This window comes from Abrus precatorius, unplaced genomic scaffold, assembly GCF_003935025.1.
Source record: "Abrus precatorius isolate BTA unplaced genomic scaffold, Abrus_2018 Scaffold3, whole genome shotgun sequence".
Lineage (NCBI taxonomy): Eukaryota > Viridiplantae > Streptophyta > Magnoliopsida > Fabales > Fabaceae > Abrus > Abrus precatorius.
Genome location: NW_020874373.1, coordinates 13029507 through 13052354, shown reverse-complemented (window position 1 = coordinate 13052354; position 22848 = coordinate 13029507). Strand labels below are relative to the sequence as shown.

Genomic DNA, 22848 nt, shown 5'->3' with positions numbered 1-22848 from the left:
TGATCATAATCTTGTGTCTACGAAAGGAATTTCAGAGTCCCATGAAGTGGTCACAGTTTAGGAATTTTATGTGAGAAGAGGAAGTGAAACTTTTCGGGGGCAAGAAACAATGTTGAAGAGAACATGGTTTGCATGAAGAGAAAATACTCGTGTTTTACTTATTTCATTTATCAGTATTGAATAAGGACTATATGTTGTGTTATCAACAAACATTGGTTTTATACATGAGGAATGTGCAAACCAGAACGGGTCTCATTTTTTAATTTAACATGATAGATCCCGTGATTACATTTTAATCATCAAATTTAATGAAAGCATATCAACGGTTGAAAATAAAAGGGAATAATATTTTTTTAACTCTAACATGTGTTTAAAAATATACAATAAGGAATGTCTATGGCAAATTTATATTGAAAATAATAAAATATTATGAAATTTAATATATTAATATTGGATTTTGTTTTTTAATGATTTTTTTAAAAATTTTAACGTGTGTTTATAGACCCAATAAAAAAATCATATTTTTAATCTTTATTTGTGTTTTATAAATTTTTCTTCTCCTTGTTTCATTCCTATCTTCACTACACTACCATCCTTCATTTAGTCCATGTCTTATGATTAGTTTACAGCTTTTGTTAACCTCAACTCTTAGAACTGATGATAAGTAATTAATAATAATAAAATTTTATTAGAAAGAGAAGTATTTATTATATTTTTATAACTTTAATATAATAACATATACTTTTTTCATAATTTTTTTTAATTGTGGATGTTTAAACTCAGCTCTTAAGGCTAAATTGACAAAACTCTTAATTTATTTGTCACAAATAGATAAGCTTATTTATTAAAAAATGTGTTATAAAATGTGGCTTAATATTTTTTTTATATTATAGTTCTTTATTTTAGGCAACATAGTAGGAATAAGTAATACTTGCCAACACTACAAACTAAATAATCATTAAATTAATTACCTAAATAGAAAGGCTTAATAGGTCTATTAGCCCAAAATATTGCCTATAAAAGGAAAGTAAGAAGTACAAGTAAAGAGTTGACTTTCGAATATTCAATAATATTTATTGCCTAAACCAACACTTGAATTTATCATTGGATTGCCTTTTGTAGGTACACCTCCCACGTCATACAGAGGAGAACCAGAGATACTTGGAAGGACGTCATCTTACTTCACAGAATAGGAGTCTCTAGAAGATCAGTGTATCCCAAGTAAGAATATTTTGACACCCACCATAGGGTTCGATTTGCCTTAAATTTAGATCAATCATGGTACTAATAAGGAGTCAGCATGAAGGACAAAGCCAACAATGGGGAGCCTCTCATCAGCAGGAGGATACTACACCTAACCCACTGGTACCTGAAGTTTTGGCTGAAGGGGGAGGAGATGAAAACCTCTTTTCGGTAGTAAGACAGCTGAGGGCTGAAATGATGGAGATACAAAGGTTAACAGAAAAAGACGTTCTTGAGTTGTCGGCTTTAAGGAAAGAATCGGTCAAAGCCCTTTTACTCGGCCTATCTTGGAAGCCCAATTACCAGAAAACTAGAGGGGTATAACATTGGAAAAGTATGAAGGAACGTCCGACCCTAAAGAGCATTTAGATATATTTTCAACCTAGGTCGGCCTATGTACAGACAACGATGCTTTATTATGCGGATATTCCCCACATCACTCTGTGAACCATCTCTCAATTAGTTCACCAGGTTACCCCCTCATCAATTGATTCATTTGAGTCACTCCGCACACGCTTCAATTTGTAGTTTGCCACAAGCCGTCCTCATCTATTGATATTATTGGCATTAGTTAATATCCGTCAAGAGAAAAAAGAGATACTTAGAGCATTCATGGAACGTTTCGGCAAAGTGACCCTCTTAATCCACAACCTAGAGCCGGCAGTTGCAATGCATCACCTTACCACAGATTTGAAACTAGGACCTTTCGTCAACAGTATATGCAAAACACCACCCGCTGATTTAGATGAATTGAGAAGTCGTGCAGCCAAGTACATGCAGATGGAAGAATTGGCCGAATATCGAGGTCAAGTAAGAATGGAACTAGGGTTAAACCCAAGAGAAGGTAACATGACATTCAAAAATTGGCAGAAAAACAAAGACCAAAGAGGTGAAGTTAAGCGGCCACCAAGAGGACCCAAATACACCACTTACACAACTCTCAACACCAATCAGTCAAGGATACTCGAACAAGCACTGACAACTGAGATATTAACCATTCCTAGGCGTGCTAATACCTCTCCTCGGGCAGACTAGTCAAAATCATGTTGATATTACAGAAACAAGGGACATACCACTGAAGAATGTACAACCTTTAAAGATAGCATCGAAGACTTGATTAAAGTTGAGCACCTGCAAAGATTTGTACAAACACACAACGAGAGAGGTAGGGATTACCAGTTCGATCTCTCAAGAAGATATGATGAAAGAACAAAAAGGCAGTGCAGTAGATCGAAAGAACCACCTGTTAGGAATTAGGACGAACGTGAGAAGTACCCTCGCCGAATTATTAACACCATAGCAGGAGGATTTGTTGGAGAGGGATCTACCAACTTGGCTAGGAAAAGGCATTTGAGGCATGTCCAGTCAGTAAATCATATATCATTAGGAAGTGGAATCCGGATCCCCTTATCATATTTACAAACAGAGATTTTCAAGGGTGGACCCTGTCCAGGACGACTCCATGGTCATAAGCGTCAATATTCTTAATTGTACAGTTTGAAAGACCCTAATCGATCAAGGGAGTTTGGCTGACATCCTTTACTAGAACACTTTCAAACAACTAGGGAGACCAAAAGAGGAGTTGAAGGAGTATAATGAACCACTTGTCAGCTTTTCAAGAGAGCGAGTGGAAACTCGAGGCAATATTAATTTATACACCCTGTTCGGATCAAAACATGAAGGAAAATGTATCAAGGTAACTTACCTAGTGGTACATGCAAGCACCTTATACAATATATTGCTCGGTCGACCATCCCTCAATAAGTTGAAAGCCATAGTGTCTACTCCTCACTTGGCTATGAAATTCTCCTCGGATAGAGGTCGAGTTGTCGCTGTCCATGCAGACCAAAAGATGGCCAAAGAATGTTATTTTGCAAGCTTCCACCTAAAATCCCTCCCCAGGCATAGACGAGATGTCAACATCGTATCCTCTCGATCAGAAGTAGAACTGGATGTAGAACTAGACCCAAGAATAGATGAAGGGCTTCAGGTTGAACCCAATGAAGACAAAAGATCTTTTCAACTAGGGAAAAAAATATGAACAAGTCACATATCTCGGAACTAGCTTATCCTCGGACCATCAGTAGGTCCTCTAAGAAGTGCTATTAAGCAATGCCGACTTGTTTGCATGGTCAGCCTTGGATATACTGGGAATAGACCCTGATTTCCTATATCATCATTTATCAGTTTATAAGGGGGCCAAACTGGTAGCCAAGAAAAAGAGAAAGATAGGTAGTGATAGAGCACGAACAGTCTGAGAAGAGACTAGCAAGCTATTACAGGCCAACTTTATCTGAGAGGTGCGATATTCCACCTGACTGGCCAACGTGGTAATGGTGAAAAAGGCAAATGGAAAGTGGAGAATGTGCACCGATTTTACTGATCTAAATATAGCATGTTCCAAGAATGCTTATCCCCTCCCTAATATTGACACCCTGGTTAATGGGGCAGCTGGTCATAAAGTGCTCAATTTCTTGGATGCATACTCGAGATATAATCACACTAGACGAGGAAAAGACAGTATTGATAATGGATTCAACTATTTTTTGTTATAAAGTCATGTCCTTCGGCCTTTAAAAATGCAGAGGCGACATATCAAAAGCTGATGGATAAGATCTTTGCAAAACAAATAGGGAGATGTATGGAAGTATATGTTGATGATATGGTAGTTAAATCCATCTCTCTCAATGGTCATGTTGCCCATTTAAACGAAGTATTCGGTGAAGCAAGACGGTATGGGATGCGCTTTAACCCAAAGAAATGTACATTAAGGGTAGCCAGAGGAAATTTTTTAAGGTTTATGCTTATAGAGAGAGGGATTCAGATGAAACTAGATAAGTGTCAAGCTATTATTGAGATGACAAACCCTCATAATACAAAAGAAGTACAATGACTGACTGACCGAATAGCTGCACTTGCCAGAGTTTTGCCTACAATGGCATTAATCTTCTAAAAAAATCACAAAAATTCACCTGGACCGAAGAGTGTGAAGCAGCCTTTGTTCAATACAAAAACACGTTGGCGGCCCTTCCTATTCTAACAAAGCCAAGACTAGGACAGGATATAATTATTTATTTAGCTTAATCTGACAAAGCCATTAGTTCGGTTTTATTGCATGAAATACCTGAGCAGACACCATTATATTTCATTAGTCAAACACTTCAGGATGCCGAAACCCGATACTAGTTAATAGAGAAAGCATTATTGACATTAGTTCACACAGCTCGGTTGTTGAGGCATTATTCTCAAAGTCATCGGATAGTAATACATATCGATTGCCCAGTTGCCAAAATTTTATGAAAACTAGAGTTAGCAAGTCGGTTAATGACATGGGCAGTTGAACTATCCCAATTTGATATCTGATTTGAGACCCCGAGGACAACTTAAAGCTCAAGTTCTTGCCAATTTTGTTAATGAATTCACTACCCAGAAACAAACCAATACCAATATGTAGAAGCTGCATATGGATGGGTCATCAAATCTTCAAGGCTGTGGAGCAGGAGTTATTTTGGAAGGGCCAAACACGGTAGTACTTGAACAATCTATTTGGTTCAAATTTAGGGCATCTAATAATCAATATGAATATGAGGCACTGCTAGCTGGTCTCAAACTCACAAAAGAAATTGGAGTCAGATGCATCACATGTTGGAGTGACTCAAAAGTTATGGCTGAACAAATTAAAGGTACCTACCAAATAAAAGGCTCGGTCATGTTGCAATACTATTAGGAATTTAAATGGATAGAGAGCAAGTTTGATGAAGTATATATTCAACATACACCGAGAACCCTCAATGAGCAAGCTGATAGACTCGCTAAGTTGGCTAGGCAAAGGAAATATGTGCAGCTTCAGAGTATAATTCAACAAGAATTTAATAAGCCTAGCATTCTCGGGCATGAATACATGGAAATTAAAGACACATCTCAGAACTGGATGACAAAGATCATTCAATATCTCAGTATAAGTAAAATACCTGAAGATTCAGAGCAAGCAAGACAACTCAGAAGATGAGCAGCAGAGTTTACCCTTGTCGACCAAGAGCTGTATAAACGAGAAATCTTTACTCCTCTGCTGAAATATCTTAATGAAGAATAAGCAAACTATGTGATAAGAGAGATTCATGAAGGAGTTTGTGGTACCCATTCAGGGGGACAAACGATGGTAGCAAAGATACTGAGAGACAAATACTTTTGATCGACCTTATCCAAAGATTATGAGCTTTCTGTTAAAAAATGCATCCCATGTCAGCAACATGGTCCACATATACATCAACAAGCTGATAACCTTCATCCGATCACTTCACCTTGGCCCTTTGTAATATGGGGAATGGAATTGCTAGGACAATTTCCTTTAGCTAAAGGACAGTGTAAATTCCTGATAGTTGCTGTTGATTATTTTACCAAATAGATTGAAACTGAACCACTTGCCACCATCACAACAAATAAAGTCCAGAAATTCACCTGAAGGAACATTATCACACGATTCAGCATTCCACATGCTTTGATAACTGATAACGGTCTACAGTTCACAGATCGACATTTTAAAGAATTTCTATATAGGTTGCGCATAAAGCACCAAGTCACCTTAGTCGACCATCCTCAAACTAACGGTCAAGCTGAGGCCGCCAATAAAGTTATTCTTTATGAGCTTAAAAGGCGATTGAGGTCGACAAAAGGTGAATGGGTTGAGAAGTTGCTGGAAATTCTCTGGGCATATCGGTGCACTTCCCAAACTATAACAAAAGAAACTCCATTTCGGTTAACATATGGAACGGAGGCCATGATTCCAGTTGAAATTGGGGCAGTAACAACACTTCGAAGAAGAAGCAAATTCTCTCTCCTTAACAACTAACTTGAATTTAGTAGATGAAATTAGGGACCAGGCCACCATCATGATGGAAGCAAGTAAAAGGGTAATGACACGTAAGTTTAACTCAAAACTAATACTGAGATAATTTCAAATCGATGACTTAGTATGGAGAGCCATTGAAGAAGGATGCTGAGACCGACGAGAAGTAAAACTCGCTGCCAACTAGGATGAACCCTTTCGGGTAACAACTCGCTTAGAAAATGGATCTTACAGGCTAGAAACACTTGAGGGGAAGCCCATACCAAGAACTTGGAATGTGTCACATTTAAAGCATTATTTTAGTTAGTATAATGTGTAAATTTTGTGCACTTTTTCTTGTTCAGGTTTTATCCTCTTAAAAGAACTTGAAAAGAGGTTTTCTAATGAGACACTTATCAATAAAACTCACTTCAACCCTTATATTTGTCTACTTATAATATCCCTCCCGAGTATCCCACTCGGTTAAGGTTGAAAAGCTTCCCCTCCCGAGTACCCCTACTCAGTTAAGGATGAAAAGCATTCCCTCCCGAGTATCCCTAATTGGTTAAGGTTGAAAAGCATCCCCTCCCGAGTACCTTTACTCAGTTAAGGATGAAAAGCATTCCCTCCCGAGTATTCCTACTCAGTTAAGGTTGAAAAGCATCCCCTTCCGAGTACGCCTTCTTGGTTAAGGATTGAAAACATTCCTTCCCTGAGTACCTTTACTCAGTTAATGATGAAAAGCATTCTCTTCTGAGTATCCCTACTAGGTTAAGGTTGAAAAGCATTCCTTCCCGAGTATCCTTACTCGTTTAAGGATGAAAAGAATCACCTCCCGAGTATCCCTACTCGGTTAAGGGTGACAAACACTTCCTCCTGAGTACCCCTACTCGGTTAAGATTGAAATGCATTTCCTCTCGAATATCCCTACTTAGCTAAGAATAAATCAAACTAAGTTAAAAATGAATTCATTCTCAAATTACATATTCGGTTAAGGACGAGCTAAATTCTCTCCTGAATACTTTACTCGGTAACGGTCGAATTACTACTCGCATATTACTTAACTACGACGATCACACCTATTACAATTTACTCTGCAATTATGAGTCTAAGTAAATGAATGAGCAACAATATAAAGACGAATATGATTAAAAGAAACTGAACTTATATTAATAGAGGCACAAAATGGCCAACAAAGTATTACAAAAATATAAGGCGTTACTGGCCTTTAATTACAAAAGGAAAATAAAAATCACTTTCATTAATCCTCTCCGGCTGCATCTTGAGTGGGAGCATCATTGGTAGCCTCATCCACTCTTCTCCGGTCGCTTTCCCTAGCCGGCTGTGTTTGATAAAGGGCAAAGGCGTCAGCTTCAACATCGTTGGCCACCTCGTCGTAACGAAGAAAATTTGCCTGAAAGAAATCCTTTTTCGAGTCGAATTGAAAAGCAGGAGGCAATTGACAAACTTGTACCACCTGTCGGACAACATGTTGAAAGCCGACCTCATGCTCAGCAATAATGTTGCGGTGACATTCAGCTACAAAAGCCTTCATGTTCGCATCAGTCTTTTCTTTGTTACACCTTTCCTTTGCCAAGGTTTCGGCCAACTCCAAGCCTTTGGCCTTGGTAGCCTTCTCAGTCGTCCGAGCGCGATCCTCCGTGGAACACGATCTTTCGCAACCCGAGCTCGATCTTCGGCAGCCCAGACTCAATCATCCATGATTTTGAGGTGCTCCTTCAACTGACCCACCTCATACTCCAAAGCTTTATGAGTATTGGCCAAGTTAGACTGAACTTCTTCACTCTACTCCAAAGTCTTTTCGGTGGTGGTCAATTGCTGCTGAGTCTTCTTGAAATCAACAATGGGCTCCAAAGCCAAATTTCGGGCCATAACCATGGCTCGGGTTTGGTACTCGCAAAACCATGCCCACTTCGATCTCTTATCATGGCCATCAAGGAAGGCTCTACCTTTTTTTGATAGCAAATCTGGAGAGACCAACCGTGTTGGCTGAACACCCTTTTCAAAAAAGTTTCCGGTCATCGACAATGGAGGAACAACAAATTTGGAAGAACTACTTGGCGTGGGAGTAGTTTTGGTGCACAGTTGTTTTTTCTTTCGGTCTGCTTCTTTTTCCTTGCCCTTGTCTTTTCTCTTCTTTTGGGCACCTTCAGGGAACGAGACAATGGCAGGACGTGAGTAAGCGCTATCAAGATCAGGGACTCGATCCACTTGAGGATGACGATGTTCCTCAACTGTCATACCCTCTGGGATAACCTCTTTAAGGGCTTGTCGGTAGGTCACCCCTGCCCTCCTTTGCGCCATTATGCCTACACTGAGAATAAGAAGTCAAATCAATATAACATGATCAATAAAACCACTATCACAGAAATGAAGCATACCCTTCATATCAAACCGAGGTTGAGGAGACTTGAGCAGGAGTATAATAACTTAGGCAAGAAGCTCTCGAGGCAACGAATTTAAGTAATTTAAGGCCGATACCTCTTTGGCAGACAATATCTCTTCAGGATATACGTCATACTAACGAGGTACTCGGGTCCAACAGAAAAGGAAAAGGGGCTTACCTTCATTGTCATAAAAATATTTCTTTCCTACACGAGGATTCATCTTTACCTTAAAGAATCTGGTCTTGAAACCCTTGAATGATGTAGTATAAGGTTTGAATAATGACAATTCAGCTCGCCTTATTAATAAAACTCCCCTAACCTTATCAGAAGGACGAGTACAAAAGAAATGGAAGAAAAGACCTACACTAGGTTCTATATAATGAAATCTATATAATATACGAAATGCTTGCATTGTTGCCCACCCATTCAGGTGCAACTGAGTCGGTGCCACGTTTAACAAGTGGAGTACTCCCATTTGGAAATCATTAAAGGGCAAAACTCCACCTAATTCTCTAAACAAACATTCATATACAAAGAAGGTCCCGGCTAGCCCAGCATCTTCGCCTAAAAATACAAGTTTTGGATTTTCTGATCCTTCTCCTCGGCAAACCTTTATGTGAATAGGATAGAGATCTTCATCTCCTACAAACCTATTTTATATAAATTTACAAAATTTTGGAGGTATTCCTTATAACTAAAACAAGAAAAATAGGCCGAGACCTCCCTATCTATCCACTCATATTCTATAATTGTACAAAGAGGGAAAGTAGGTCTCTACCTAACAGAAATCAAATATTTAATTAAATTTAAATATTATATATAATTTGTAAAAAATTTAAAAAAAGTTTAGCTAAACTTATAAATGTAGCCAACGATCTTTGTATTAATAATTTTTATTAGAAATTTATCAAAATAATTGCTTTAAATGATTTTAACAATATTTACAATTAAATTTATTAATAGTTCTCATTCAATATGAATTTACTTAATAAACATTTAATTATATTATTTATTTAAATACACCCTAAACTCACCTTTCATTATACATTAAAAAACAAATTAAACTTTAACATCAATCTTAAAGAATTACAAAATTTAATTTTTCCTGTTATGAAACGTTGCCTTTTGTTGTTAACTTGTTCTTGGCCGGCACCGAAGTGCTGGAGTGAGTGTAGCGTTTCGCTTACAACAACGTATCCACTCACAGCTCCAATTGAGAACATAAACCCAAAGCGCAGAACCTATAAAACCCTCTCCATTTAAAAATGGTGTCTGGAGCGTGTTGTGCACTCGCCCATAAATCCTTACTCTTTACCCGTACCCTCAGCATTTGGCGTCAACCCACGCGCCTTCAATTTCAAACCTTCACTTCTCTCAACCCTCACTCCTTCAAGTTCACCTTCAATCGCCCTCCACCCTCCCTCACTCACCGTCGCTTCCTCAATTCTCCACCCTCCGCCCTCTCCAATCACGGCTCCTCCGGAAATGGCGGACGCGGCGGCGACTCTGATGGTTGGAATTCCGGCGGTAGCGGCGGCGGCGACGGTGGAGACAAGTGGTCCTTGTTGTCATGGTAAGAAAATTGCTTGATAAATTAGGGCTTTAGTTCCTAACTTTATTAGCTCTTTTCATTTTCATGGCTAGGTTGCGACGAAGACATTGAGTACTTATTCGATAAACTTTTTAAGAACGTGTTTATTTTATATATTTGACTATAAAATTTATTAGAAAAAATTAAAAAAGAGTTTATTCTCGTAAGGTATACGGAGAAGCTTATTGAAATAAATTGAGAAGAGCTGAGCAGAGCTAAATGTTATTTTCACAAATGTGTTTCTTTCGAATGTTGTTAACACATTTATCATGTTAGTTCTCGAGGGTAATAGACGTCAATAATAATTAACGGAAATTTTCACATGATAAGGTAAATGCCAACTTGAGATGTTAATTGCCAACTGAGTATCATAGAGAAAGCAGTTTTAGGAAACCGCCACCTCTATTTTTTGGTTTTGGGAAAGAAAAGGGGAGGTAGGTGTTGTGCATTGTGCATATGAATCTAACGATTGGTTTTCTACTCTTTGTTCTTCAAACTATTTTTAGTGGCTTTAACATGCTTTTGAAAATTTGACATGGTTTTACTTCAGGTACTTGGCCCTTCTTGGAAAGTACCCTGTTCCGGTGAAAGCTATAACATCGGCGATTTTGACACTTATTGGAGATTTAATCTGCCAGGTATTACAGTAATTTTTTGCCCGTTTCTGTTTCCACTGTTTGTCAAACAATGTCATTTGGGCATATCTCATGGATGTTTCACATTGTGTGAGATACAAAGTTGGTCATTTTCACTCAGACACTCAGAATATAATGTTTATTTTAAGCCACTTGGACATTGCTTAACTGCTCTGCTTTATTCTAATTTGCCAACTTGTGGGGTGTGGACAAAGTACTGGACTATGTAAAGTTCCCCATAAAAGCATCAGGGAAGATACAATTATGCTCAAATACATGGAATTAATAGTGGAATAAGGATAGGATGATATGAATGAAAATTACAAAATTGTCATTAAAAGAAAGCCTAGCAACATCAGATTCATGTCACTTAGAAGAAGATTCATGATCACCATAAACTGGAAGTACTAGTTATAAAACTTTATTTGGGAAAAGCAGTGTCTTGATGACTGGGTTGGCTTATTAGTACAATGATTTGAACTCCAAATGGAAATTGTGGACTAAGAAGATTATTAGAAAACATAAAAAATAAAATAAAAAAAAGCATCATGCTCTTCTACATGTGGGTTAGCACCATCTTATGGTGCTACTGCTGTCACTAATTTTTTCACCGATCTTTGGGGAAAAATATTAGAATAAGTATGAACTTTTTAGTACATCTTCATACTAGTATGATATTGTCCACTTTGGGCCTAAGCCCTCATGATTTTGTTTTTGGACACCATTCAAAAGGTCTCATACTAATGGAGAATTACCATACTTATTTGCCCATGATCTTCCCCAATTTTAATCAATGTGGGACTTTGTTTGCACATCCCAACAAAAAAGAGATGTAGACATGAAGAAATCTGAAATCTAACTAGTGGAATGTTACAGAACTAATCTAATTGATTTTGGTTTTACATTAGTCAAAGTTTGCTGACTACCTTCACAGTCTTGCAACTAAAAGCGAATGTGTTTAGACCTGCCAAGTCAAATTACTAAACAAAAGTGACAGACTACTGAACCCCGGTCATACAGAGTTACAGACTGATAGAGTCCTTAAGATGATAGATTCATGTAATATATTATGCTCCTGATTTCAGCAAGAGCTGAACTTTACTGGACAACCTACTTTATGACTATACCTTGTGTTTCTTCTGTTATTTTGCAATTTATTAGCAGGAAATTGATCATTTTTAATTGTTCTTCTTTCTGAACCATCTTGGCTTACGTTACATGAAATTTTGGTCAATCCTCTTTGCTTGTGGTATTAAGCCTGACATGACATAACATTTGAATTTGATTCTAAATGGATCATTTCTAACCAGTACCTAATTAATGTTCTAAAGCATTGTATGCATTTTGTATTCATCTACATATATTCTTCTTTTTTTTTTTTTTAATTTAGTCTTATCTTCTGCAGCTTGTGATAGATCAAGTGCAGTCACTGGACTTCAAGAGGACATTCCTCTTTACTTTGCTTGGTTTTGTTTTAGTGGGTCCAACATTGCATTTTTGGTAATGCCCTAGTATCTATGTTGGTATGCCTGAAAGTTGACTATCTGTTTATAGCCTATTAATTGTGAATTTGTGGTAATGTTTTGAATAATGTAAAGAAATCCTAAAGCCAGTAATTATAAATGCAATATGTTGTAAGTTATGGTCCTGTGTGTAGTTTCTTCTTTTAAAATATATATATATATATATATATATATATATATATTGCAAATATGTTTTCATTCTCCTAATGAATATCATTAGAAGAATCCAATGAAAATTAAAGATTGATTCATGTGATTCATGGTGTCATGTTTACGGGATTTTGGCATGTTGCTAGAATTTGGATGAAGACTCAATAATTTTTAGTCTTACTCCAGTGTTGTGCCTGACATTTGCTTTGAATCTATAGGTATTTGTATCTGAGTAAATTGGTTACTCTTCCTGGAGCATCAGGTGCACTTTTAAGGCTTGTACTTGATCAGGTGGGATATTTTCATTGGTTCCCCAGTCCACTGTCTATCTATTATTAATTAATGTTGTGCTTGTTGATTATTATTTTGAATGCTATGAAATATTTTTGCAGTTCTTATTTTCTCCCATATTCATTGGAGTTTTCTTGGCTACATTGGTGACACTAGAGGGAAGACCATCGCAAGCTGTACCCAAGCTTAAACAGGTAGGTGGTAACAGTATCATTTAGATTGTCTTTGCTTGTAAAAATGTGTATTCAAAGAGTGGTATTATGTTGTTGTCATGTTTAATAGTGTATACTCATCCAGAAATTTCGTTTTGTAGGAGTGGTTTTCTGCTGTTCTTGCAAACTGGCAACTGTGGATACCTTTTCAATTTCTCAACTTTAGATTTGTCCCACAACAATTTCAGGTTAGACTGGTAGACTAGACTATATATGCAAATTGGGAATTTGACTTGACCATGTGCTTAATCTGTTCATCTCTCTGACACCTATTGGTGATAGATACTGAGTTACGGGCCTAAATCAGATACTGGGACAAGATGGGACTTTTAACAATTATTGGATTCGGACCCAAAGCCTAAAGAAGCATATGTCAATTGCTTCTAATGGGATTTCAAAATTCTTGAAAGAAGAGTTTTCTATTGATCTGTCAATAGATATTCTCTTCGTCATACTAACTTCATTATACGTTTTTAGCTGAACAACAGCAGAAAATTCTATGTTCTTGCGAAAGGATATTTTTCAGTTTACCCCAGCTTGTTTTTGTTGTTGACAGCACGGAATGACCATAGGATCCACCGTTTTCTTCAATGTTCTTAGATTTGCTTCTCCATTTTCTTAATGTTATTGTTTAATTTAAAATATATGTACATAATTTCAGGTCCTTGCTGCTAATGTTATTGCTTTGGTGTGGAATGTTATTCTCTCATTTAAGGCACACAAAGAAGTTCTTCCAAAATAGGTAAGCTTTACATTCCTTGAATTCAGAAGTCCTAGTTTTACTTTACTAACTCTTTTAAGGAATTCTAGTATGCATGAATATATGAGGCAAGAAGAAAAAGAATTTCCTAATGTTACTCTGAGTAGGCACCATCATATTCTCTCTTCCAATTTTTTTCTTAGGTGCAATGAAAGACACATTTGTACCCAAAAACATCCGCTGTGATGTACCAAGGATAAAACATTGCCCTGATAGGACAAGGATTCTCTTATCTAACATCAATAAAACTTCAATCAAATTTATTACCTAAACAACAATAACAACAAAGTCTTATCCCACTAGGTGAGGTTGGTTACATAAATTAACAAGCACAATATTCTCCTGTATACTATCATTGTGTATCTTATTTTTTCTTATATGTACACTTATTTATCTTAACATTCTCATTTTTATCACTCTCACTTTCTTCTTATATTGTTCCTTTTAAGACTCAATATTCACTACTATATAAGATAGTTGATCTTTTAGTTTGATAGATACTTTTACGATCACAAATAACTCCTGATGTTTTGCGCCACTTTAACTACCCAACTTATATTTTGTGAGTAATATTTTCATTAATTTTTTCATCATTATAAATCTAAAAACTTATATAATATTATCTCTAATTTTAACTTTTAACGTATAATTTTTGTCTTATTTTTTTGTTAAATTACAATGCATATACTCTATAATGGGAGAGAATATTGGGAAATTATTAAGTCACACGTTGCTAAAAGATCTAAGAGTTCATCACCTTAGAAGCAAAGAAATAATTAGGAACCTTGCCTCTGGCTAACTGAATCTGTTATGACGAATAAGAACCTTCCTTTAATTTGATTCTAACAGAGATGTGCTTTATTATTATTATTAAGAAATCCTAAAGTTACAGATATATCATGCTGTCTTTGTATTTTCAATCTGTCTATATTTTATAGCTTTTCTAAGCATGGACAATGCTGCAGCAATTTCCTTCATCGTTGACAATATTAATCAGTTCTATGTTCTTTGCTCATTCATCAGACAAGGAACTTGCAAGGATGCTGCGGGGAGCTGTATTTAAGTCTTTTAAATGTTTTGGTAATTTACATGAACATGAAGACAAACAGTTCTTTAAATTCGCATGTACAATTTTTGTATATGCACTTCCAGCGATGCAAGCTTCGTCCTTGTGCTTCCTAAGATTCTACATCATTCAGATCATATATGAGCTATTTTTTATAGCAAAATTCAAAAATAAAATGGCTTTTAAAAGTAAAATTTAGGTCTGGTTATTTTGTAATATAGTATATGAAACTGAGTTTGCATTTCCAACTGCATGACTACTATTTTACTTATAAGTAGGTGAACTTAGGAGGTTTTGAAACACTCAACAACCTCTAGTTATGGCTCGAAGCAGCCACGTTTAATTTGTATAAAAGGTATAGTGCGGAAGAAACAAACCAAGGGAATTTTTTTTTTCAAATATGTTTTAAGAATATGCAATAAAATATTAATAAATGTAAACAATAAATGAAGATTTTATCTAAAAGTTATAACATTTTGATTGTGATTTAATAAAAAAATATATAAAAAAATGCTAGTAACATTATCTACACGCTTTTCCAAACACATTTTATTATTAGATGAAATTTATTGAAGTATAAAAATATGTAGTTTCCATCCTAAGTTAACAACTCAATTAATTTTATAATTTTTAATATTTTTATTAATATTAAGAGTGTATTAAGAAAAGTGTGGATGCTATCAATACTTTTCAAAAATTTTCATATATAAATTCTTATTTTGAAACTTTGGACATTATATTTTTTACAGTGGTTACTTTTTGCATCTCGCTTTTTTTTAAAAAAAAAACTGCATCTTTCCTTTTTTATATATCTTATGAAAATAAAGCTCTGAAAGATATTTTTAAAAAAATTTCCAGGTCATTTTTTAAATTTAATTTTCAAATGTTGGTGAAAAAAGCGTCCACCTACTTTTGCTTGGATATTTCATGAATAGAAAGTGGGTATTAGCGAGCGGCCCAATGTGGTTAAACACTAGGATGGGTTCAACAATGGAGGAGTACGAAATAGCGTGATTTTTAAAGAATTAGCCTATTCTTCCCCTTCGCTTTTTCCTCAAACATGTCCACGACCATTGATTTGCTCTAGGTAACTAGACATATACTACAACGTAATTATCATAACAATTTCTAGGAAAAAAGGTTTCTTGACTTTAGTCCTCTAAAATTTTCTAGTAGCTGTTTTTTTTTTTTAATGATATTCCTTAGCTTCACAGATGTCAGAAAACAAATTAGCAAAATTATAAGAGTTTCACATTATTTATATTAAAATAATAGTGAAAATTATATTTAGTATTCTTTACTTTTTATCGTTGAAATATATTGCAAAAAGAATAGTGTTCAGTTAGTGTAATCGTTGTTTTTATATTATAAATTAAATTAAACAAATAAACAATGACAGTTTTTCAAGCCGTTTTTGAAATATTTAAACAAAATAAAGATAGGGAAAGAAATTTAGGTACATTTGACTATTTGATTACTCAAAGTGGCAAATGTACATGATGTACTAGTAATTTTATAAAAGGAAAGTCTTACTAACACCTTAAGATATTTGGTTAAGGAACTAGAACTTAAATTTTTAATTAAAAATTGCATTAGATTGAATTAAAATTTAATTTTAATTCCTTAAACAGTATTTTAAGACCACCGATTAATATTTGTCTTCAAAAATTATGTCTGATTCAAATGTGTAACATTGGTTCAAAAATTATTTGTTTAGTTCAAATACAATTTAAATATAGTTTTATTAAAAATTTAACCCATTAAACTGATTAAATCATGACGTAAATTTGTTTTTCTAATTCAATTATCAATTTGATTTTAAAAACCTTTTCTTTGGGTACATAAAGTATTGTTATCCACCTGAACTGTGGAAGAAGGCAGAACCCGCACAACAATGAATGTGAAAATGTTGTAAAATTTGAAGTTGTTATTTGTTAGGCAACCTATGTCAGAAAACTTTGAACTTGAACGGCAATTATATAATGCCTCGAACGAAGCAAACGTGCTTCTGCTCCAGAATAATTCCTTCTCACTCTGTTGCTGCTGCGGGTGCTTTGAAATTCTTTTGTTTGTTTCTTAGGAATCCCACACTTTGAAGTTAATTAATTCCATGGGTCATGCAGTGACACCATTCCCTAGTTGCTCTCAGTACCTCACATATGTTGAAAATAATTCAAGTTAAAAATGATATTACAATTACTATTTTAAAGATACTTCTTAAGATAAATTTTTAAATTTTAAAAAATTGTATATTTTTATTATATATATATATATATTTATCTCTCAATAAAAATATTTAATATTCATTAATTATTTATAAAAAATTTAAATATTTTTTGAAAACGTTGTTAATATAATTTTAATACTTTTTTATTCTAATTTTTTAGAAAAAATACTCAGACATTTATTAGCAAAATTCGAAAATATATTTTGAATAAAAGGAGGGTAGTATTACGAGATGATGAAGGAAGCATGAGGTGAGAAAGAGAGATAAGGCGATGAGGGCACATCTGTCAAACACCATTTATGACTGAGACACGTTTGACAGTGACATTTAAAAGTCATCGGACACGTCAACCTTTGCAACCCCACACCTACTTTGGTCAACCTTCTCTCCTCCCAATGCCCCTCTCTCATGTCTAGGAATATTAGCTAATGCTTTTATGGTTTTAATTTCTTATTTTATATGTTTTATTTATAAAAAAATAATACAATTTTCAATACAGTGTCTTAACTTTATTAGTTTATTTAAGATGAGAAAAACTGAAATTGTAAGTACTCATTAACATAAAAAAGTACTTTGATAGATTGTTACTTTTTATATGTCTTAAAAATTACTCATTTCATATATATCTAAGTCTGTTTTCTAAATAAGATAAAACCCAGTTTTTAAAATATTGATACTATATTTGGGCTATGAAGAAAACAAAAGATAAAAGTATTTATTGACAATGAAATGAACACAAATCAAGGGGCAAGTTTCAGTTCTCTATCTTGAGATGATCAAATTCAAGTTCAAAGCCTCTAGAAGTGTAGCAAATAAAATAAGTAAAAGACTTGGAAGTATGTCAAGCGATGCGAAAGGTGAATTGAATTGGGAGTCTTCCCTAAACCAAAATTTAGAACAAGTATGGTCCTTTGCTTTTTACATTAGAAATTAAGCACTGAAATTGAAATATCATATGCATAATTGATCACAATAACCAAAACAGGAATATATATTCGAGGATTGAAAGAGGGATAAAACGGGTAAGGGCGTGTTTGGTTAAATAACGTGTGGGGTTTGGTTGTGTCGCCCTAGCGAGTGGCGTGTCCAAACAATGTCATTGTTAATAATGAACGAAGCAGCACCGTCCGTTGACCCGTAATGAATGAAGGTGGACGGTGGGTGATGGATCACATGTGCATGTGCATGTGCATATGCATATCCATTTTGCATTCCTGTGGGCGTGTCATCGTGTGAATGGTGGGTGTGAGAGTGAGTCAGCGTGGGTTTGGGTCAATCGTATGAGACAACAACGGTGTACCATCAAGTACAGCCCACCATCGATGACTTTCCCCAATCAATATTTCTTTCTATTTATCAATGCATATCGTAAAATAGTCAATTTCATACGAATATTGAATTTATGTTAGTGAGCCTTCAAATATTGCAAGTTATTCCACTTTTTAAAATGTACTCTAAATCTAATTCTACTTGTGTGGATACTGAATTTACTTAGGTTAGTCTAAATAATCGTAGTAATATAATATAATAATAATATTTAATTTGTACTGATGATAATTTATATAGGTGATTATTGTGGACAATACTTGTAAGGACTAAGGTAGTAGTCATGTAAGAGTATGGTAATTAATATTTTTTTATTAAAAATAAAAAAATTTAATGGCATTCATAACTTACATTAAGTTATCTGTTTCTAAAAATTTTATATAAATTATTTTCATGGATAATATTGTATTATTTTAAAAATTCAATAAATTAGTGTAAATCTATTTGTATTGATTTTAATTTTTATGAGTTGTTTCATTTTATTCACATCATTTTACTTAAATATAATTGCTTTCACTATAAAAAGATAAAATGTATTATTTGAATATATTAATAAAAATATGTTGATTAAAATAATAGTATACTATCAGTTTACTTATATATATTTTTTTATATAGTTTTAATCGTCATCCATTTTTATTTTATTGAATTAATCAATTTTTATTATAAAACTAAGAAAATTTATGTCTATAATGTAAAATCAAGGAGCATTATTTTGTCAATACGTACAATCATGTATTATTTCTATCAAAATCATTACATTGAAGTCGGGCTGTTTTTCAATCACTCCATCTCACTGATCTTACTCAACTTGAAGTTAATTTTCAAGTGTTCAAATTTTAAAAACTAGACCAAAAGTGTTTTGGTCTAGTTATCTCAGTTGGTTACGTATTCTATATATATTAGTAATACTTCTTTATTTAATAAAATATTTTGCATAGAATAATTGATATTATTTATTTAAAAATATATCCTAATGATGATTTTATATCTTAATTTTATGATCTAATATATAGTCTTAAGAATAATATTGTATCAATAAATTGAGTTGACTTATACTATATTATGGAGTTTTGATTAGGTTGGATTTAAAATTTAATAAATAACTCAATAAAAATTTGAGTTAAAGAAAAAAAAAAGGGTTGTCCTAACTCATACTATGAACACCCTTAATTTGAAGTGCATAATTGAATGTGTATTTAGATTAGGTATGAAAATATATTGTTTCAATAATTCAGTATAATTGTATAGTATATGGAAATTTTTTATATTTGGATATATTATGTGGAAAAAAAAAATTAAATGATCTATTTTATTTGAATTATGTATGAGAAACACATTTTGTAGTAAAACTATAAAAATATTACACAATTGTTTATACCGTTGATTTTGCATTAAAAAATATATATAAATGATAAGATTGAAATATAAAAGTTAATCATTGAAAATAAATTTTAAAATTTTATTCTTTCTAGTTTTTTTTTATAAAACATCTTTATTAATACATATAAAAATTAATGAAATATATATTAAAAAAATTAGTTATAAACTTATTATTACTTATTTTTTACTAGATTATTATAAATCTATGGAATGGTGTAAGTGTGCTAAGTTTTATAATATTTTATATTTATATATGCATTGTTTTGATTATTGAATTATAATTATATATTATTTTAATTATTTGTATTAAATTTTATAGAAATTACAAAATATTATATATAGTTCAATAAGTGAAAAATTTTAATATTAAATTAATCTTTTTTGCTTATTAACAATATCAATGTAAGTTAACCCTTAATCACACACTAATATAAATGTAAATAAATTTTTATTCGCGCATTTAAAGACATGTAAACATAAGTTAATGTTATAAAATTATTTTTTATGATAATAATATGCCTGAGACATGAAGGTAAATTAATTTTTTTATCTTGATTATAGAATAACCATGTTATAAATAAAATTTAAAATTTAAAACTAATCAAAATTTGAGATGTCTTCCCAATCGTAAAGTATATCAACACCCTTTTAAGTTTGACTATAACTAGTCTTTGAATAAGACTAAATTGTCATTTTGGTCTCCAAGAGAATTTGCGTCTTCAAGAGAATTTGCGTCATGCATTTTAGTTTATAAAAAATTAAAAATATCACATTAGTCTCTAACTTTCATCTTTATCGGGTATTTAAGTCCTTAGACTTAGACGCAGTTAATAAACAGGAACAGAATGCTGACATATCACATTAAATGACACGTGTAATTGCTTACGTGTCAAAACGATGCTGATGTGTCACATGTCATTAATTACATGGCAAAAACAATGTTATATGTGGTATAGAATATGTTTTTATTTCATTTTAGTCCTTAAAATTATAACTGTATTTTAGTCCCTGAGATTATCACCGAGAAGCATTTTAGTCCCTGAGATTATAACTCGTTATTTTTTGGGTTTGTTTTGCTTTCATTTTCACATCTTTCCTTCATATCCTCTTTAACTTCTTCTTATGTGAATGTGATTACACACTCTTTTTCTATGTAGTTTTCCTGTGTATATATGCATGCAGCCATATCTAATACCTAGGCTTAACTTGAGCACAAAATCTTGAGTTGGTGTGATGAAGCTGTTATGGGTGTGAGGAAAATCTATTACATTGGTATGACTTGAAGATGATGCGTTGGGTTCTGAACAACAATGGTTGGTTTTGATGATACTGCAGTTTACAATGGGTTAAGACAACGACAAATGTTTTAGCATGACTTTTCTATCATTTGACGAGTGCAAGAACTTCAATCCATTTTCTCTTCCCTTCCCCTTCTTACAAAGTCACTAACCATCTTGCAAATGCAGCTCCACATGAACATTCTCTATCATCTCCTCCGCCAGATCTTTTTTCAATAAAACCTCCATCATCCTTCTTATTTTCCTCTCTCTTAGGGACTAAAATATTCGTCAATGACAATCTCAATGACTAAAATATTTGATCATGATAATCTCAGGGACTAAAATATCTATCGGTGAAAATCTCAGGGATTAAAATACCCGACGAGTTACAATTTCAAGGATTAAAATGGAACGAAAACATATATTATACCACATATAACATCATTTTTGTCATGTAATCAATGACACATGTCACATCAGTATCGTTTTTGTTTGTTGGGCAAGTGTACCTGTCGTGAAGTAATAAAGGATTCTAAAATAAGTTCCCAAAATATCGTCCCATAAGGATTGATTTTCAATTACAAAGAATTTCTTAATTCAATTGTTTGAACCTAAAAGATATGAAATTTAATAAGAACCAGAATTTAATTATAAAATTAATTATAAAAATAAATAACACAACACACGTCTTGGTTAAACTTATAGGGGAGAAATCTAGGGCGTATGAGTTTTCTCATTCAATCTTGTATGTTATTTTTCTGTTTTAACTCTAAGTTTAATTTCTTTGTAATTATCAATCATTCATACAAATACTATTAATACCCAATGATCATGAAATACTAATATTCTTTTCTCTAAATTAATATCCCTAATAATCATGCAAGACATCAATTAAAGAAAGCATAAAGTACCTATGAACTTGTTAATTTAATAACAATTGGAAGAGAAATATTAGTTTGGTCCACCTAATCTTTTGTCTCGTGTTACCCTATAGATCTATTAACTAATCGAGGTACGATCGCCTAACGATATAATTAATTAAGATTATAATTATGCGTAATAGGATAAAAGTTAATTACGAACGGAAATCAAATATAGATTCAAACTTCAAAATCCTATAAATTCATGAACAATAGTTCTCATAGTCGTAAATATAGACTTAGTTACTCATGCTAAAGGAAAGAATTAAAATAATCATAAGTAAATTCATAATCAAAAGAAATAGCAAACTAGAGTGTGAGATGAGTTCTCGATCTTCAAGTATGATTCCTCGAAGCTCTAAGTCTTGCCAAGAGAATGTGTGTAGAGAAGTGAGAGTGTCAAGTGTGGACCATAAAGCCTTTTTATATAGGTTGTGCCCTGAGTTTCTAGTTGATTGAACTCTATCTTTTCAAATCAATTTTATCCACAATCAGAATCACTCTAAATCTTCATATTTAAGTTTAAATTTAAAATTTAAAATTCAAATCCAGCTTTACATAGTACAGCCAAGGACTAAAAATATCTAATTTTTATTCAAAATATCTCCATAATGCACTAATAATAACTTCCAGCTAAACTACAACAATTAATAATATAATTAATGTAAATATATATAAAATAGAGTTTTAAAAATATATATAAGTCATAAAATATATAAAAATATGAACTTATCAGTTTTGCTATGTAAGCAATGACACGTGTCACTTAACATGACATGTCAGCATTCCATTACTGTCTTTTAACAACATCTAGGTTTAGAGATTTAAATGCACAACAGAGAAGAAAGTCAGGGACTAATGTGACATTTTAATTTTTTAGAGACTAAAATGTAAAACACAAACTCTCTCGAGGACCAAAATGAGAGTTTAGTCTTTAAAAAAATATACTATAAAAAAAATTAGCCTCATTCCGTGTAAATTAATTACAAAGTTCAAAATCTATAAATAT

At 33.2% G+C, this 22848-nt stretch overlaps 1 protein-coding gene across 2 annotated transcripts; it reads left to right on the top strand.

Annotated features, from left to right (window-relative positions):
• The first annotated feature begins 9631 nt into the window (after positions 1-9631).
• Positions 9632-14892, top strand: LOC113861596 (protein sym-1). 2 transcript variants are annotated; one of them, XM_027494521.1, is made up of 8 exons: positions 9632-10048; positions 10617-10704; positions 12107-12201; positions 12593-12665; positions 12767-12859; positions 12979-13065; positions 13539-13619; positions 14661-14892. In XM_027494521.1, the coding sequence occupies exons 1-7, from the start codon at positions 9741-9743 to the stop codon at positions 13617-13619; spliced, it is 825 nt and encodes a 274-aa protein (XP_027350322.1). In that variant the 5' UTR covers positions 9632-9740; the 3' UTR covers positions 14661-14892. The 2 variants fall into 2 exon arrangements, with proteins under 2 accessions (XP_027350322.1, XP_027350323.1); XM_027494522.1 differs by lacking the exons at positions 13539-13619; positions 14661-14892 and adding an exon at positions 13160-13519 and having other exon boundaries at positions 9711-10048; positions 12979-13066.
• The last annotated feature ends 7956 nt before the right edge of the window (positions 14893-22848 follow it).